A 20,582-nucleotide genomic window follows, 5' to 3' on the forward strand; every position below is an offset into this window, starting at 1 on the left:
AGTCGCCTGGTGACCCACTTTTTCTGGCCGAAGATGAGAAACGACGTCCTCAACCACTGCCGGTCCTGCCCCACGTGCCAGGCCAGCGGGAAGAGCGGCCGCAAACTCAAAGCACCTCTGCAACCCTTCCCAGTTGTCACCACCCCGTTCGAGAGGGTGGGAATAGACATTGTGGGGCCCCTGGACCCCCGTACAGCACAAGGACATCGGTTCATCCTGGTACTGGTGGACCACGCCACCCGCTACCCCGAAGCTGTGCCCCTGCGAACTGTAACAGCCCCGGTGGTCGGCCGGGCCTTAATGGGGATCTTCTCCCGGGTGGGCTTCCCCCGAGAAGTCGTCAGCGACAGAGGCACAAACTTTATTTCGAAATATATGAAGTCCCTCTGGCAACAGTGCGGGGTCACCTACCAATTCACGACCCCCTATCACCCTCAAGGAAACGGACTAGTTGAGCGATTCAACCGCACGCTCAAGGGAATGATTGGGGGGTTGGAAGAGCCCCTCCGTCGCCAGTGGGATGTACTACTCCCGTGCCTCCTCTTCGCCTATCGAGAAGTTCCCCAGAAGTCCCTCGGCTTTAGCCCTTTCGAACTCTTGTACGGGCACCCTGTGCGAGGGCCCCTCAGCCTAGTCAAAGAAGGTTGGGAGATGGCCCCCCTAAAGACCCCTCCAGACGTCTTCAAGTACCTCCTGACCCTACGCAATCAGACCAGGCGATTCAGGGAAATGGCAAAAGCGAATCTTGAGGCCAGTCAGGAGGACATGAAAAAATGGTACGATCAAAATGCCTCCTCCGTCGAATTCGAACCTGGTCAACAAGTGTGGGTGATGTCCCCCACCGAACCATGTGCCTTGCAGGACAAGTGGACGGGGCCCTTCAAAGTGGTCGAACGCAAGAGCCCCGTCACCTATCTCATCTATATGGAATCTCCCCGGAACCCCCTCCGGGTCCTCCACACTAACAGACTCAAGCCCCACTTTGTGCGCTCGGAGCTCAGCCTCCTGATGGCTACAGACAGTGGAGCGGAAGAAGACTCCGAGCCTCTCCCTGATCTCCTGAAGACTCGGGAGAAAGATGGTTCCGTGGACGGGGTCCGGCTCTCCGATGCCCTCACCCCAGAGCAGCGCCAAGGCTGCCGGGACCTCCTGCTGCAGTTTGCTACCTTGTTTTCCCTCACCCCAGGGGTCACCCCCTGGTGCTTGCACGACGTGGACACTGGGGACAGTCCCCCTATCAGACACCGGGCATACCGCGTACCAGATCGGGTGCGGGCCTGCATCCAAGAGGAAGTATCCAAGATGCTCACGCTCGGGGTCATCGAGCCCTCGGACAGCCCCTGGGCCAGCCCGGTCGTGCTGGTCCCCAAAGCGGCTGCCCCCGGCACCACTCCTGAACTCCGATTCTGCGTCGACTATCGGGGCTTGAATGCTGTCACCAGGACCGACGCTCATCCCATCCCCCGAGCGGATTAATTGATCGACCGCATGGGGGCTGCCCGCTACCTCAGCATCTTCGACCTGACAGCGGGCTACTGGCAGATCGGCCTCACACCCCGGGCCCAAGACCGGTCCGCCTTTTCTACCCCCGATGGCCACTACCACTTCAAAGTCATGCCCTTCGGCATGAAGAATGCCACAGCTACTTTTCAGCGACTAGTGAACCAGGTCTTGGCGGGGCTCGAGGAGTTCAGCGCCGCCTACCTGGACGATATCGCTGTGTACAGCCGCCACTGGTCCGACCACCTCCACCACCTCCGAGAGGTCCTGCAGGCCCTCCAGCGGGCCGGCCTCACAATCAAGGCCAGCAAGTGCCAAATTGGTCAGGGATCCGTGACCTACCTCGGACACCAGGTGGGAAGCGGTCTGGTGGCCCCCCTGCAACTCAAAATTGCTGCCATCCAGTCCTGGCAGCCCCCAGTCACGCAGACCGAGGTCCGAGCCTTCTTGGGGCTCACCGGCTACTACCGGCGGTTCGTGAGGGACTATGGCAGCATTGTGGGGCCCCTCACGGGACTCACATCCAAAAACCACCCGAAGAAGATTAACTGGACCCCAGACTGTCAAGCGGCCTTCGAGAAGCTGAAAGCCGCCATGTGCACTGCCCCTGTGCTCCAGGCCCCCGACTACAGTCGGGAATTCATTGTGCAAACGGATGCCTCCGACCATGGCATCGGGGCGGTCCTCTCCCAGCTGAACTCCGAGGGACTTGACCAACCGGGTGCCTTCATCAGCAGACGCCTCCTGGCCCGAGAACAGCGCTGGAGCACAATCGAGAGGGAGGCCTTCGCAGTGGTGTGGGCCCTCAAAAAGCTCCGGCCCTATCTCTTCGGTACCCACTTCCGGGTGCAAACAGATCATCGACCCCTGCAGTGGCTAATGCAGATGCGGGGGGAAAACCCCAAACTATTGCGCTGGTCCATCTCCCTGCAGGGGATGGACTTCACTGTGGAACATCGACCGGGCCAAGACCACGCCAACGCAGATGGCCTGTCACGCTTTTTCCACCTCGACGAGGAGAGTCCCCAAGAGGATGGGTGACTCTCCCCACCTTCAGCTGGGGGGGACGCATGTTGGACAGGCCACATGAAGGGCTTGCTCCCTCCCCGCATGACAGGGCCCAAGCCCCGGCCCCCCAGGTGTTACCCACAGAAACAACCCGCACCCCGTCTCCAGACGGAGCTCCTGCCCCCGGACATCTATGTATCATGGGGCCGAACCACTACCGGCTCCCCCGGCCGGACTAGCCGCCATCTTGGACACTGCACCACGAGGCCGCGTGGCCTCAGCTCGACCCTAACCCTGGGCCTGGCCAGGCCCCGACATCCCGGCACCACCATCCACCCAGGAGGTGAACGGACCACTTGGCAGGTCAATGGGAGAAAGAAGTGTCGATGGCTCTCCCCCGCCAGGTGCCGATCGCCCTCCAGCTCCCCCGGGCGCTGGCTCCACCCCCCTGCTGGGTGTCTGGACTCCCTCATCCCGGACCTCCCGACCTCCAAGTGCGAGGGTCCGGACATCAAAGGGCGCCAGACCTATAACTAGGGCAGCTCCAGAGCAGGAAGGCAGTTGTATCCTGGAGTCGAGAGACACCGAGAAGAACTCATCCTTGACGGACTACCGGCGCTGCCGTAGCCCTGCCTTGTGAACTATCGTCCTGCCTGCTGGCGCTGCCGCGGCCTTCTGCATCCTCCATCCTCGTCGGGACCTGCTGGCGCTGCCGCGGACCGTTGTACTTACTACCTTTGTCGGGACCTGCTGGCGCTGCCGCGGACCGTTGTAACCACCACCTTCATCGGGACCTGCTGGCGCTGCCGCGGACCGTGTAACGACCACCTTCATCGGGACCTGCTGGCGCTGCCGCGGACCGTGTAACGACCACCTTCACCGGGACCTGCTGGCGCTGCCGCGGCCCGTCCAAGCTAGAACACCGAGCTCGAGGATTGTGAGCTATCCATCATCGCCTCTACCAGATTGGTAACCAGACTGTCCCGCTACCCCCTTTCCCAAACCAAGAGACTAGAATCGAGGGGACCCCTGAGTCCAGACCTCCTTGTACCATTCCATCGTACCTAAGAGATCGCTTATAAAGAACGTTAAACCTTATCCTTGTGTGGTGTACATCTGTGGGGGGGAAGTTACTCGTCTGTACGATCGCTGGAGACGGCTCTCCCCGGAGACCTCTCCCCTTGTCCTCGGCCGACCCTCCCGGTCCGTCTAACAAATACATTTTACGTAATATGTCTGGCATGTATCTTAGTCATGTACCCTTTGTATTTCTGAATTTTAAGTATCTGGTTTCCTCTGGCTCATTGGCAGATCTGCTACATAAAGTATGTATGTGTAAATACTTATAATGGCATTTTTGAAGATGAATCCCCTATTGACCTTATGAGTATGAAAATGTTCTTAAACCTAGATAATTTTACTTAATCTTTTGCCTGCACTACTTTACACTTCCATGCCTTTCGACCAACAAAGAATGCTTCAGATTAGGGATATTTTATGCCTTGTATAATGCAGACACATCAGAAGCATTGTGAAATCACATGAATTATTGACTGACAATTGCAGAATAAATGTTTATTCAAATTTATTACATAATCCACTAAATGATAAATGCATGACAAACAATAAAATCAGGGCATTGAAAGACAATGGAAAATGTATCATTAAGAAGATAATTTTTTTATGTAGCAATATAGCAAATACTTAGGGCCTAATTACAAGTATGGAGGTCCACTGGACCGCTATACTTGCAGTGGCGGTCTCACCACTGCCACAACTGCGGGCCCGTCTGCAGTATTCTGAGTGTAGTGATGGGACTGCCACATGACGGCCACGTCCACCGGGATCCAGGATACAGCAGGAGTGGCACAGTGGTCATTAACAGTAATATGCTGATGGTGCTACTTCGGCACCGCTGAGCATATTACGAATTGCATGTCCACCGCCCATTTCATGGCAGTGAACCTGCAATGAAAAGGGTGATGAATAGGCAACTAAGGGGGCCCTAACAGGACCCCCTGTCACTTCTGGGGCTGGGGATTTGTGCGGGGGTGCATGTTGCCCCCCCCTGGAATTGAACACATGTTCCTGCACAGTATGGCATGCATGACATGGTTCATGCCACACCATGCAGGAACGTGCTGCAGGTGCTGTCACGGAGGTGGTGTGCATGTTAGACTTCCCTATGAGCCTAACACACCACCGCCCTGACACCGTTGCAGCACCGGCTGCCCAACCTGGATTTGAGTTGTAATCCGGCGGGTGGGCGCACTACAAGCTTGCCGGTCTTCCTGTCAGTGCAGCGGTGGCCGGCCATCTGGAGGACAGCCAAACTCGTAATCAGGGCCTTAATCTTAGTTTGATAAAGTAAAAAGAGAGAATTGAATAAATATAGACATGCATGTTCTTGCTTCTTTTCAAATAAAATGGGGATCCCACTCTGTCGTAGACTTTCTGTCGCAAACCTAGGACCCACAGACTGCTCTGTCAAAGAATCTCCGACTCAATCTTCCCCAATCCCTGGTAGCCCAGCACTTGAAGCAAAACATAGCTCTTAAAATGCACCTCTGCCTAAACGTGCACCATTCTATTTTGCCCACACAGAGATACAGACAGCACTACTATGCTAGTGCACATCAGTTTCGTCGCGGAGCACCCCTGAGATTCAAATACTGTAACACACAGCTGTATCAGTGCCCCACAGACCTCACCCACAGTAACACTTACCTGCCAGTTCATTGACCCATTGCTTTTTCAGTACAGAGATTCAAGCACAGTCCTGACAATTTTTCATCAGTTATCACTGACATGTGCCCTTGCCCTTCGTTTCAAGTACTACAAGATAGTGATGCTGAGTCCTGACAATTAGGACATACTGGAACCACACAGAGCTCTGTCAGTACATAGTATATACCTATGGCACACATTGCATATTTAGCATTAGGACTGAGACACAACCATGTGCATACACCAACATAGTGGCCTAGCTATACATGCATAACTGTAATTTAACATATTGATAATTGTTTACTGAGTGGACTAACAAAACACAGTTTGTATGTTTTGCACTTAGTTTTAGAATCATTTATTTAAGTTACCATTGTCGTGTCCTTTAGGATAGTCCCATCATGTACATACCAATTGCATACGATTTTGTCCCATCCACGCGACATAACGTTCAGGTCAGCGTACAGGTGACCTTTTACCTAACAGCTCACTTCTGTCTCTCCGACAGCAGGCTCTTGGTACCCTACCTAAATCCCTGTACCTGATGTACATAAACATGTCCCCAGGCACTTCAGATTTATTCTGTATACGGGTCAATACTTTTTTCATCCATGGCCAACAGCCAGCTGTGCATGATCATGTTTGTTTAGAAAAGGATTAGCAGAGGATTAGCAAATGTTTTCCAAACATATCGATTCTAGAAGAAACCCTCGAGTGACCACTTTAATATAAAAGATCCTCACTCCCCCTTACTAGTAGAGGAAAAGTCCCTCTAGACTGGACCGAGACTCTGCAGGCTGATCGTTCGACAGGCAGAGACCTGACATCCCTTGCTGGGTGCCATCCTCGACGGGGACGGGGTCCTTCATTCAGAACCACCAAGTGAGGGGTTAGTACTTCCCAGGGGGTTTCTTGGCTCCATTAGGATATATCCTACCACTTACATACACCGGCTTCATCTACATATCTAGGCTAGGTACATTTAGGTAGGTTACGCATCGTAGGAGTACGCCAATGCTATTGTTTTATATAATCTGCTTTTATTAATCTTATTAGCACTATGGTAGAAATGTATCTGCTATTTAGCATATTGGTGCTAGCGGTCTTATTTGTCTGCTCCTGCCTTTTGATTGTTACAGCAAATATGTTTCATACTAGACTGACGCTTGACCAATAAAAAATTATTGAAACCATTCCAATCATCATTCTTTGTTTATTCTGAGAAAAGTAAGCACGAGTGACTGAGCAAACTATACCGTATTGTTTTCCATGATACCTGAGGAATCAGGGTTGTCATGTTCAGTGGTTGCCAGAAACTACCTACACCATTGTAGAATACAGGGGGTTGGTAGTGGCACTGTAGAGCTAGCTGGTTCAACGGCTGACTCATCCAGTGGGGGTTTCCAGACTCTGTCTGCACACCAAGCCCTCAGTTTATGTCAAACACGCAGGTCCTAGGAGGGTCATAGGAACTACACAACACCATACCTTACACTGCCTCCCCACACAACATGTCAAAATCCATATTTCGCATGAGCACAAGATAGTCCTATCTGGCTTTTTGTTTGGCAGCTGTTGTGTACAGTGCTTGATTGCCTATTTTGATCTTGAAGTTGTTACAAAACCATGATATTTGGTAGGCCCTTAGCTGGGAGCAAAATCCTAATGGTGTCAGAGCTTTTGCCAAACAGCACCATCTCATCAATTTCTTCCTTCTATGACAAATGTTATTTATGACGTGGCGAATGTATAATTTTACTCCAATTGTGGTAGCTCTTAATTGCATCAAATTGCTTTTGGGCAGGCAGCAGAACCACCCATCAAGGTTCATGCTATATCCAGAATTCATATGTTTGGCTATGAAGCTCTTCCAAATGGATGGTTATTGATAACGTAGAGATGAAGATATTACTTTCTGCTGATGTCCTGTTAACCACTTTGTCAGAATTAGATGAGATGCTACACTTTCTAATGAATGTCGTCAGTGACTTTGGTACACTTTCAGGGTATAAAGTGAGCTTCGCTCTCAGTATAAAGTGACAAGTAAGTCTTTACGAAGTTAAGAAATCCCATCAGGGCTTGTAACTTTCTTAACGTATTTGGAGGCTGTAAGGTGGCACACTTCAGCAGGGAGTCCGGTGTTTATTCAGCATTGCTCTATGTTGGTTTTTTTTATTCTTATTTTTATTACAAACACGACTTATGAGTAATATCGCCCATAAATTAGTAGAGACATGTACAAGAATATAAGTTGTTTTCATCACAACTGATTTGTCCATGATTCATATACAATTCTGAAGAGATCATTACACCCAATGTTCTTATTGATTGACACAGCATATTAAGTACTGTCATCTGTCAGGAGATCAGTTGTCGGCGCTGTACAGATATTCCCTCTAAATTTATTCCAGCCTCCCCACACCCGCTCTCATTTTTTGGGACACCCTCTGTGTATATACATCGCTTTTCCCACCACCATGGCCAAGTCCATGTCATTACACCACTCCCGTATGTTGGCACCAGCATTGCTCTATGTTGATGTTAATCTAGATTCCCTAAAAACAGAAATGAATTAAATTTGCAAAGGCTTATAAACTGATCAACAATAATGAATTTGAAGGATTCAGTGGGCCAGAGTTAGCACAACCTACTTGTACTTCCCTCGAGTTCTTGTCCAAAGCCAGGATGCACTTAATTATAGCTATGTTCCTGAGATGATTATCCATGCTACATATTTTCTCCTGCAGTATGACTTCTAGAATGGCAAATCCCTGTTTTCCCACAATGTTGGAACTTTCAAAAATATTATCTTATAATGGCCTGCAGTAATAGACATAGGGGGGCGAATTTGTAGACTATATTCATGAATGTCACATTTCTCTTTTGCTATTTCGAGCCAATGCCACCTCTGAAAGATTAAGGTACTAAAGGTTAGCCTGACATTAGTTGGAAGGCAACTCCTTGAATTATTCATTATTAAAGTGAAGTAAGCAGGCACCTCCAGTGTCAAATGTCCCATCATCCTGGTGGGTCTCCATTGATAACATTATGGCTAGACCCCAAACCCTCCTTTCTCTTTTTCATATAATTGTCTACCTTCTTAGAAATAGCATTGAGTCCAAGGTAGTGGCGGCTTCTACCAAAACGAAGCGCTGGGGGATTGTAGGAATAATATATGAAAAAAAGGACTTACTTGCTGCTGCTGGAGTCAGTGTCCATCTTCTTCCAGGATTGCTACTGCACAGCCTTTCAGATTTCCACCCAATCCAGATGCTGATCTCATGGTATTATACAGCATGAGAGGAGTGCTGGGATTGGTTTGAATAGGATGGACAGATGCTTGCTCAGAGAGAGAGAGCCTGTGCCTCTTCTCCCTTCCGGCTGTGCAACACAGCTCGGTTGGGGAAATGTAAGTGCGCATGTCAGTTAGGCCATCTTAAGACAGCTTGCCAAACCGACATGCACACTTACATGCAACTCTCCTACTCCCTCCTCAGTTTGCTGCCATCATAGACGACGGCCCCACCCTAGACTCAGGCACTCGGCTCAGACACTGAAAAATTAAATTATAATAAATGGTTTTATTGTCATACTCTGTTTTTTTATGCCCTGGCTCAGACTAGTGGAGCGACGCTCTTCCACCATAATGGAGGAGCCGCTGCTGGTCCAAGGTCAAGTCACCCTGACAGGTTAAGACATGTAAGAATGCAACATTGATAAGTGCATTTTCCATTTTACAAATAAGTGCCTTTAGCATATATGTTTAAGAAAAAAAACATGTTGTTAATTTTTAACCAATGCAGCAATTGAGAACTATTTCAGCCAAAAGTACTCTGTTACAGACAGTTCGGCATGCTTCTGTGTGACACTGCAATTGCCTGACTTGTACTCTTTTAACTTTAGAAATGTCTTTGTTTGATTGCTTCCTAGGCATTATCAAATACAGCTATTCTTCTAAGGATATGCTACATACTCCTCACATTGACGTCTATTGGAGTTCTCATGGAAAAAAGGCAAGATATACTACACATTTTGATAAATATACTTTTTCTTTCGTCTTTAACAACAATATCTTGTTTGATTGATTTCCATTAATTTATTTAAATGGAAAGCAGAAAGGGAGAAGCAATTCGCTTTGAGGGAGGATGCATAAGATAATGGGTGCCATGGACGCTTTAGTTTAATCGTTTATTGGGTTTTTCTCTAGAGAGGATTCTGCCCGTTAGCACATTAAATCATCGTATAGCAGTTTATAATATAGTCTATGTAGGACATTTATAATTGAATGATAACTTATCAAGTTATAAGTATGCCTAATTAGCATGTTTTTGGGCCATCTTTATAGTGGATATATATATATATATATATATATATATATATATATATATATATATATATACACATTTATATATATATCTTCGTTTCACTCTCACACCAAAAAGCTCCAAACTTAAGGCGGGTGCTAAAATCCACTGCGAGTACGGGAACTAGCTTTGCTCTACCGTAACGTTCACGAAAAACTGGAGCACTGAAAGAAACAAAGGTTAAAGGAATGCTATAGTTAGGTGTAAATGTCAGTTCAGTTGAAACATATTGTTTTAAACAAACAGCACCACTGAAATTCACCAGTTATAGTTATCTCAATTTAGTGTTGTCATCTATGATGTAATTCTAGATGTTGCAGCGATGTTATCTATGATGTCATACAACGTGTCATGAGGGATGTATTGTAGGAGGCAATTAACAGTGTATGGCCAGGGCGTGGTAATTGTGCAAAATGGTATGTTATGCATGGTACCCATTATGCCTTTTTTATATCACATGTATATTTTGGGGACGTTAGCATGAAAAGCTATTCTGATGGATTCTTCTTACCACAAGTTTCTCCTCTTTGGAATAGCCTCAGATTTGATCAGGTGAATTCTTCAGCAATGCTCCCACACACTTCTAGGTAGTGATGTGTTGTTCAGCAGTGACTCTGAACTGCCCCAAAAGTGTCTGTGTAGAACTGCATATAAGCTCCATCCCCTGTGCACTGACATAGTTATTTTCTGTATGCTTCATACTACATGAATCCAGAGCTCCACTCCCAACTTCATTGTTTTTTCCAACACATCCAAACCTTTACGTAGTGTGCCAAGGAACAATGACTCTACTGAAAACGAGAGAATTCAAATTGGACTGAGACTGCAGAAAGTTGATGTTGGCCACAGACCTGCATGAGGTGTGTCGTGGTGCTTATAGGCGGGCATGATTTTAAGTCATGCAAAAAGTAAAACTTAGTCACAGAGCACAAGAATAGGTAGAGTTTGAAGCATAGGTTCCTCTGTCTCTCCAAACCACTTTTCCGTTCAAGGTCCCTCTTTCGATGCTCCTCCCATGAGAAATTCATTACTCAGTTGAAGTATTCCAGTAAGTTTAAATACTAGACTCAAGTGCAAGAAGCCTACGCAGAACTCATTCCCATCCCGCCACTATGTGTCTAGTGAGTCATAATGAGGATCACATTCCTTTGATGTCTCCTGAGTCCGCGCTGAATGTGCAGCTGGTCACGGCTCACCCCAAACTCCTCGAAATATCCTGAACCTGACAGTAAATGGAGGCTTTCAAAGAGGCCATACTACAGATTTGTGGTGTAAATATAGATCCCTCTAGTGCACCGTCTTGCCTCAAGGAGCACAAGGTTCTCCAGTTAGACCTCTGATGGCAGCTCTGCACCCAATGCCATCTTCCCCTGCGGTGTCTGCTACTTGCTTCAGCACTGATTTCTACTCCATCGTCAGGTTTTCATGCTGGTTCTTTCTGTACCAATGCTAATATACACCCTACTGGGTCTGCTCCATGATCCTATACCAATGTCAATATCTGACCCCGATCCGGGCCTGTGACATGCTATGAAATTACAAAAGCACAACTGATGGTTATGTTGCAAGATTGTAATCCAGTTCCCTTGCCCAACACCAGTACCAGCAGCGTATACATTCCCTTTTTCCTTTTGATTCAGGCCCAGTCCAGAAGGCACCAATTGTCCCTCTAGACAATGGCAATGATGAAGAACAGAACAGGTTGTTCACCCCCTCATTAAACAAAGAATTAATTAAATGTTGACTTACCATATGCCAGTGTGGTAGATACATCTCCAGAAATGGAGCTAAACTCGCTACCTGGGCAATGCATCCCAGTCGTTCAACCAGGGTCTAAGCAACTTAGACCAGCCCCCAGTGACCCAGACCTCCTAACCAAGCATCCTACACGAGAGAGCCTGATTGTCCAAGTATTGACAAGTAAGTTTAAACCAAAGTCCTTTCTGACCAACTTGACAGACTGGGCATCAAAAAGGATTGATACATTAAAAATTGACACTTAGATCTATTAATAGAGTTTGCTTTCTGGGGAGGTACACTCAGGCACTGTGGGAAATGCCCAGCAATATCTAGCCATCCGTCCTGGAGGACCTCAGTATATCACTTGCCCAAACCATACAGAATGGTCAGTACGTAGCCAATCATATAATATGAGCTCCTCTGGACCCTACAGACTACATCAACAGAGCAAGACCAATTGGCATTTGTACAGGAGGCATGTCTGGATCACCCTTCCTCCCACACTGGAGTGACTTTCAGATAAGCACCCAAACCTTTAATGCAGGAAGTCAACCTTTTGTTCTCAAAAGGTACCGTCAAATGGGTGCCGGACTTGGAGATGGGATGATCATTCTACTCGCTTTACTTCTTCATTGCAAAGAATCAAAGAAACCTCTGGCCCATTTTGGACCACTGCCAGCCGAACACCTGTCTGAGGAAGGGCAGGTTCAAATCGCTCACTCTGGCCCTGATCCTGTAAGCTGTTGACCAAGGAGACTGACTGGCGTCTCGGACTTGCACTACACATATTTCCATATATGCATCCAGAATTCCCACTGGCATTACCTGCAGTTCAAGATGGGTCATAGAATTTTTTAATTAACTATGCTCCCCTTCAACTTTATATGAAATGAAAGGAAACAAAATAAATATATAAAACGTGTAATGGCCACAGGCATCAAAGCACGTATGTTCACAAAACACTATTGCCTTGACAACCAGGTTTGTAGAGAGCTTTTCACCCTTTCTCCTGCAAAGCTTCCAAATCGAGTCCACTCCTCAGATCCTCCACCTTGAAAGATACTGCTATGATATTGATTCTAAAGGTGAGGAATCTGTAGTTAGCAGTATCCATCAGAGAAATAAGTTACTTGCCTTCCACAACCCTCTTTCTCGTTGATACTCCAACCTCCCTGCTCTGTATACTGGCTTCTTTGTCATCCAAAAGGGTCTCAAGTTAAGAACCAGCACACTGCCTCAAATACTTCTACCTACGTGCTGTTTCTGAGGCTGTGAAAGGAGAAAGATATAAGAAATTGAAGTCAGTGCACAGGAGTAGCCCTGGCAATGTTAAAGTCCTGCACAGTGGTTTAGGGACTGTCATTATGATAACAATATCTGTATTTCACGGCAAGTATTAAATGTTTCCTATATTTCACAGGTCCTGATGAAATATGTTTTACGCCACTGCATTTTGTGCAAGAAAAGCACTAAAATACATATATGCAAGCATCAATACAAAAAAGTATTTTAAAATGCCACAATGGCAGAATATTAGTGCACCTCTCCCACAAACACATATTAGGGAAAAAACAACAAGTAGAGTTCAAGGGTTTTGGGGATAGGGGGCTGCCCCCTTTGGAACAAATAAACGGAAAACACTCCAGAAGAAATACTGTTTTTCTGCGAGAAACATTTTCACCAGATTGATTTTGTCAACCAGGTGAAAGCCATTCCTAAAGAAACATTTTTGAAAATGGGTTCGATAAAAAAAAAAATCACCAGAACTAGTTTCTTCAGGTATACAACTATTAGCGTCTGGCAGCTATACTATACACATGCAATGTACTCCTGTTATTTACTTTGCATCTGACTGATTAAAATTCAAGTGTTGTGCCAACATTTGATTAAAAATATGTTAAACATCCAAGGCATTCCTTTTCACGTGTTTTACCATTTAACGAGCACATATGTGCGATTTTGTTCAGTTTGGCATGATTATGATACCTACATTGTAATACTTTCCAGATGGTTGAATTTGAATATGTTATGTACCCCTCATTAATCTGCCATGACTTTTTGAGTCTCTCCTGCAGTCATGTTTAACATACCCAGACATGCTTTTCTCAAAATGTAAATATCTTGTAATCATGTGGCCAGCTCCAAATGGGGAGTAGCTCGTATTGGGTGCTTTGGGTCCAGCTTAGACTCCAAGACCGACCTCATCAGACGGTGCCATTATAATCCTATCAAGCACTTATGGATTCATTGAGGAGAGAGCTTTTGAAAGACGTGGAAACAAGTCAAAATTGTTGTTTAGTTGGAGTGCTGCATAGGGGAAATAAGTATATATGAAGACTTAAGCATGTACAATTCCCTAGGAAATGAAGGAGAATTAATTTGAACCGGAGTAAAGAGTAAAAGGGTGAGGGAATAAGGAGACTAAGGTTGACAAAAGAGCAATAAGGTTGACAGATGAGCATTGATGAGCCAACAGTGAGAAAGCACCTCAGGTGAGAGTGGAATTAAATGGAACAAACATTGGCAAGGCCAATAGATCTGGCGTCTTCTGCCAGCCTTTTGGCAATTCTTGTTTTGTTTTGTCATGGTTTTTGGAAAACTTTAGTTTTTTGGCAAGATGCTGGGAGTTTGTCACTCTAAAAAAAATAACATTGACTAAACCCCAAAAAAATTTGGGTCTCAAAAAGCACACATTACCATGTTACTCCCAGGCACTGAAGGGAACTACTTTGTGTGTGGATTTGCTCTATGTGACAGGGAAGTAACTCATTGTTAAGCCAGCCAATAGCTGAAGTGGGTGACGCGTTGCCCCTAGATGCATGTTTGAGTGGATTGAATAAATAATTGAGAAGCAGAGAAATGGATGACAGCAGAGAAATGGATGAAGTGTGTCTCATAAACCTCTAAGTAACATTGTTATGCACATATTTTAGTAATCTAAAAAGGTCTAGGCTAACACACTTAAAAAAGAGTATCGTCATTGGCTTCCAAACTTTTGCCTTTGAGAAAGAAAGAAAGAAAAAAGAAATAAGAAAGAAAGAAAGAAAGAAATAGAGACAGCAAGAAAGAAGGGAAGAAAGAAGGCAAGCAAGAAAGAAGGCAAGAAAAAAGAATGCACGAAATAAGAAACAAAAACAAAAGAAAAAAAGAAGGTAAGAAAGAAGAAAGGAAAGAGATGGAAAGAAGGCTAGAAAGACCACAAGCAACAAAGGATGAAACAAGAAATGAAAGCTAGAAAGAAGGAAAGAAGGAATACAAGCACAAAAGAAAGAGAATAAGAAGGGAAAAGAGAGGAAAAAAAGAAACATAGAAAGAAAAGGAAAGAAAGAAAGGAAAAGAAGGAAAGAAAGAGGAAGGAAGGAAACAAAAGAAAAAGCAAGACGGAAAGTAAGATAGGCAATAGTGAAGGAAGGAAAGAAAGGAATGCTAGAAAGAAGGTAGGGAAGCAAGAAAGAAGGAAAGAAGTATTATAAGCAAGAAATAAGGAATGAAAGCATGGAAAGAATGAAAGGAAGAAGGCAAGAGAGACAAAAAGCAGGAAAAAGTAAAGAAGGAATGAAAGAAAAAAGAAAGCAAGAAAGAAGGAATGAAAGAAAAAAGGAAAGAAGAAATGAAAGAATGAATGAATAAGGAAAGAAAAAAGAAGAAATAAATCAATGAAAGAGTGAAAGATAACAGGAAAAGAAGCAATAACAGAAAAAGAAACCAAGAAAGAAGGAATGAAATAGTGAAGCAAAAAGGAAAGAAGGAACGAAAGGCAAATTGAAAGAAAGAAGGAATGAAAGGAAAAGGAATAAGAGAATGAAAGGAAAGAAAGAAATGATTGAAGGAATGAAAGAAAAAAGGGGCGAAAGAAGAAAACGGAAATTAAACAAATTAAGAACACAAGAAAGAAGGAAAGAGACAAACAAAGATAGAAGGAAACAGGAAAGTAAGAAGGAAGAAAAGCAGGCAATAAAAAATTGTTATAAGTGCTGGTATTCTACCTGGGCAAAGTTTATTAGAGAACTATTGGTGATACTGAGTCCACAATAAACAAGTTCTGAAGAATTATCCACATATGAATTCACTTGTATAATACTGCCGCTTTCAACAACTCAATACAGTACAGTTTCAAACGGACACAATTCTGATACGAAATACCAGCGGTCAAACCATAAACAAACAACACTCCAATTTACAGCATAGGCAAGAAATAGTGTTGTGATTTCCATATGGGACCCACTTTGGTTCTCTCTTATGTTAGTCTATCTGTAGGTTGTATGCATCTTTTGATTTGCACACATTACGAAGTAACACGTTTTTTTTTGTGTTACACTAATATTTTAGAAATAGGCTGCACATGTTTTTGTTATTCAGCACTTCTTCCTGGGACTCAATCTGAACATTTTGTACATGGTCTAACAACATTGTGCCCAGTTTTTCTCTGTGGCTGGTCACTAACACATTCTAACACATAAACGTAACAGAGGAACCCGGCTGCTGTTTTCTAGCATGGCACTTCTTATCATATAAGCCGAGACTTGCCGTTTTGAAAACAGAGAGGAGGATTTCTAGCAGAGGAAAGATCCCGAGACGAGCACGCTAGCTCTGCGCAATCTGAGATGCGAGACTAGCTAATGGCAAATGCCAGGTATGGGGTCTGGTTCCAATCCCAGAGATCTCTGATAAATCACTGTTCTCGTGCAGGGAGGTTAGATTTAGGCATATATAATTTGCCACGATTGGGCTTTTCATTTTATACAGATTACTGGTAATGCTAATTACTATGCTCGGTTGTACATGTTTTCTAATTGCAGCACAGTTGCTTCATGATAGAGCACAATAGTTTTAATAAATATTGTAAACTTTCCTCCTGTCTTTTCTTTGTTTATTATGGACATGCATGAGTGAAAGAACAAAAGGTGATGAGTTGTTTGTGCTGTTCGCCTGGGTGACTAGAGTGATGTGGTCTGGGGTGCTAACTTACCTGTTACTCTGGGAAGCTTAGGAGGGCAGATAAGACACTCTGAGCTGGTCAGGATTTGAGCCCACAGGTACTGATGTGGTACAGTGACTCTGTCCCTACATACTGGTGTTCCGTGATCCCAGGCATAGTTCTGTTTCCAAATAGAATCCCTGCAACAATAGCAACTGATAAAGCGTAGAATGTGGCCTGTGCTAACATCTGATATATCACCATTCTTTCACATCAGACTCTAAACACATAAGCAACATCAAAGTAATACATTTACTAAGAACAATTGGCACAGAAAGAAACTAGCTTGTGTGCAGATGTGTCCTTGTAAGAGAGCAAAATGCAGTCACTCAAAGTGAAGTTATCCAGGGGCTAATGTGCGCTGATTCCCTGCCCCATGCTGTATGCTGTAATGGGTGGAAGCAAAATGTGAATGACACCCCAACAAACCAATGGATGAAGAAAGCTCGCTAAAAACCCCATTAAATAAGTATTTTGTACATATATTTTCTTTTAAAGACCAAAAAAACAGCCTACACGCTGGCACTTTCAAGCTACCTCATCTGACAGTGCCAGACAGCCTGACAGGCCACTCCAACACTGCACAGAGAAAGAAATAATGAAGTGGACTAAATAATTGACACTGGATGCTAGTTCATGAAGGAGGAAGGAAAAAGAATGGTGTTCGTAAAATGTGTTCAAGTTGATGAAGCATATAGAATGTAGGATTGTGCCTGGTGGAGGATGGACACAACATGGATATTGATTGATGATCCAAGGAGGAAGAAGGGGCACGTATTGAGAATTGATAGCTATGAACAAAATAGAAGGCCCTGGAGGAGAAAGGATACAAAGAAGGGAGAAGAAATTGATTAGAGAATGGTGCACAGGGGCAGTTGATTAGTGCATGGGGAACTGAGGATGAAGGAGATATCATGGTAAATGGTTAGTTTATTGTGTAGGAAAAAGAGAGCATGGGGTGGCATTTTGCACAGCGTGTAGGAAAGAATATGGTGCATGCTGGAGGAATGAGGGTGTTTGGAGAGGCAGGGAATGAAAATGGCACAAGAAATTTGAGAACATAGACCACTGCACAGGATTAATGTAGCATAGTGGAAGTAACTTGAAGGAGGCAACATGTGAGATTAAAAATCAAAAGTGGATTATGAAGTCGGGAAAATCAGGTATTGGAGAAGAAAGAGTGAAGCGTGGAAGACAGATTATGGAGCTTGAAGGACAGCAGTTGTGGAGAAGAGAGACTGTAGGCAAGGGAACATTAAGCTATGTCGGTTACTTTGTATTTCTAAAACACTTATGCCATTGCTGTGACTTTGTGGCAGTCTGGTCTCTTGTGGGGTGTCTTTTTTCTTGGGTTTGGCATTTGGTACAGACTAGAGTTTGTTTTTCAAAGGTCTGTGCCCATGTCAAAGGGCCATGCATCTTTCCCATGCCTCCCCGTGTTTCTATGGGACAATGTCTCACTCTGTCTCTCCATAATCCCCCTTGGTTAATGCATCTCCAACTTCTATTCCCGTTGCTAGTCTGTTTCCCTGTGTTCTTGGCTCTTTTCTCCCTGTGTTTCCCCTTATTTTTCTTTACTTCGTACGCATTCCGCCTATATACCCCATTTTCCCAGTCAGGCAATAGCCTCCATATCCCTCCATCAGTCCCTCATTGTGCTCGGACCTCCCCCGCCTGTGCCTTTCCTATGCTCGTGTGTGCATTCACAAATATCTGCCCATATCCATGCAACCACCAGTCTGGTTCTACCTGCTATGGTCACGTGCGGTACAGAATGACACGTGACACAGAAGTTGGAGACTGGGCAGGTGAATAGAGATTACAATTAAAATATGATGACATATACTTAGAAGTAAAAGGCAGATTGTCTGTTGGAGAAGGGAACACACTCATTCCCAATGGATACTAAAGGTGCCAAAATATGTTTTTATTGAGTCAATGCGTTTTTAAGGTGTATGTCATTAATAATTACACATATAACTGGAGCCCATAGTTTTCACAGCACTTTGTATGACAGCTCTCAATGAATCCTGCAGTGACTTTAAAGGTAATATTGATACGAGGTGATCAGCTGACAAAGGGTTAAATTAGAGTGCATCAATATAATCCCATTCCCTCTCTGCCACAGACAAAGCGCAGCCATCTGGGAAACCCTACACTGCGGTGCCTTTCTTCTGCTGCACACATTCGGCTACCTAACAACTGACATCCCATCTTTGGAATTTGCTTTTGAGGTAAGACCTTCATTTTAACTGCTTCTGAGGTATTTTTGGATTCTAAAAGTGGTGGAAACTTCAAAAACAATCATTGGAACGCCAAGAGCTAATCAATCTCCAGCCACAATGGACAGCCCGACACTCACCCACTGCATTCACCGACCAAACAATTGTGGTACACTCATCCACAAAACCCACCGACCCAGCAATTATGGTAGTCAAAGGGAACTTTTTGCAAATATATACATGTTTGACTAATACATGCAGTGAGATTTACCTTAAACTGTCAGATTCTCTGGCACTGTACCGAGTGTTAAATTTGCACCACCCTTTGCATCGTTGAATGTTAACGCCCCCAGGCTCTAAGGGCCAATAATGGGCCCTTGCTCTAAGAATGAATGGCCCATGGGTGGTTGGCTGATATTTGGTAGCCCACACCTTGCCCAGTGGTGGAGTCTATTTGCTAGGCTTTTCACAGTGCCCCAAGGTGGTGGGTTGTTTGGCACCACCCCATACTTGCTAAGGTTGGTGGATTATTTTTCACTCATTTGGTGCCCTAAAGCCAGTGTGTACTTTGTAGTCCGTTCTTCCAAGGCGATGGAGGAATTTAGTGCATGTGTTCTTGTCCACGGGTGGGCAGAATTTGTACTCCCTTCATCTTGCGCAAGGCTCAGAGGTGATTGTCATGTCCCCCTACCTTGACCATGGGAACGGGGTGCATTTTGTAGACTGCACTACCTTGATGAAGAGGAGTGTGTTTCGTGTTCTCTCCAACTTTTCTCAATAGTGTGTGATACATCGGTAGCACTCCTTGGCCATAGCCCATTGTAGTTTTCTTGTACCCCAGATCTGCTTTGCTGGGGAACAGCGGGATATTTTCTAGTAGCCCTATGTACCTGCCGGTATAGTTGTAGCCCTCAGGCCTTGCCCAAGGGTCTAGAATTATTAGTAGCCCTCGCCTGCTGTGCCCTAGTGGAAGGTGGTATTTATAGTCTACCCACCTAGCCCAAGGGTAAGTGGGGCCCTGAACCTTCCCATTCACCACTGGCCACAGTAGGAGAGCAGATATTACCTGTGCTGATCCTCCATGCTCCACAATGTTGTGCAGCCACAGATGGAACAGCTGACTGCTGTCCAAGCATCCTGTTGTCAATAGATTACAGGGCCCTTGAGCAGGTGTCACTTGTCATCGTGTATTCAAAATATGTCTCCATCACTTTAGTTTGGAACAATCCATTATGCCAAAATGTGCTAGATTGGGGGTAGCCTGACCATTTCCTACCACTAGTTCTGAGCACGCTCAGTGTGATGTCACGGCCAACAGGAAGCAATATGCACAGCAGTGGAGGCGATGCTTACAGATAGAGGCAGCTGCAATTTCGATTCAGAATGAAAATCACTGAGCTAATAAAAATGTGTCCTTGGCAGGACCCTGTAATAAATGCCCCTTGTTCTTGGCAGGACCCTGTAATAAATGCCCCAGGTCCTTGGCAGGACCCTGTAATAAATGCCCCTGGTCCTTGGCAGGACCCTGTAATAAATGCCCCTGGTTCTGCTGCAAAAGAAAGTACACAGCAATGACAGGGAGTGAAAAATAATGAATCAAGGGCCATAAACAGCATATTTAACCTGAGGGCACTGAATGCCTCCTGAAGTTTCAAAAAGCTATACGACTGCCCGCACTTAGATTGTAATCGCCTTGACTTCTAAATAGATTGCCTTACTTAGATAACTCAAAACGTGTGACTAGTCCCTGGACAGTGCGCATTTTGGGTTGTTAGAGCAATGTTTGGCAAGCTATGACCAATTTTCATCTCCCTGGTTTTGGCATATTTATGTTCACAGCCCATGTGCTGCAGTCTGCACTTAGTTCCTTTACTCTGCTCAGTTCCGCTGCAGGATCACACAGCACATCATAAACAATTGCATGCTCCAGAGGGGCTTTCCAAGGTGTTCTTCCAGTCCTTAGCAGGTATGGGGGATAGTGTTTTTCAAGATGGAGGTATGAGTAGTTTATGAAGTGCCACAGGACTGCAGAGAAGGCTATAA

At 45.1% G+C, this 20,582-nt stretch overlaps 1 protein-coding gene across 4 annotated transcripts in view; it reads left to right on the forward strand.

Annotated features, from left to right (window-relative positions):
* AGMO (alkylglycerol monooxygenase) overlaps positions 1–20,582 on the forward strand; it is an 890,221-nt gene that overhangs the window by 513,135 nt on the left and 356,504 nt on the right. For all 4 annotated transcript variants that reach the window (XM_085630810.1, XM_085630809.1, XM_085630808.1 and 1 more), the window contains exons 12-13: positions 9,166–9,248; positions 18,446–18,551. In XM_085630810.1, coding sequence (XP_085486936.1) covers positions 9,166–9,248; positions 18,446–18,551 — 189 coding nt within the window. The remainder of the gene's footprint in view (positions 1–9,165; positions 9,249–18,445; positions 18,552–20,582) is intronic.

This window comes from Triturus cristatus, chromosome 10 (genome assembly GCF_964204655.1).
Source record: "Triturus cristatus chromosome 10, aTriCri1.1, whole genome shotgun sequence".
Classification (NCBI taxonomy): domain Eukaryota; kingdom Metazoa; phylum Chordata; class Amphibia; order Caudata; family Salamandridae; genus Triturus; species Triturus cristatus.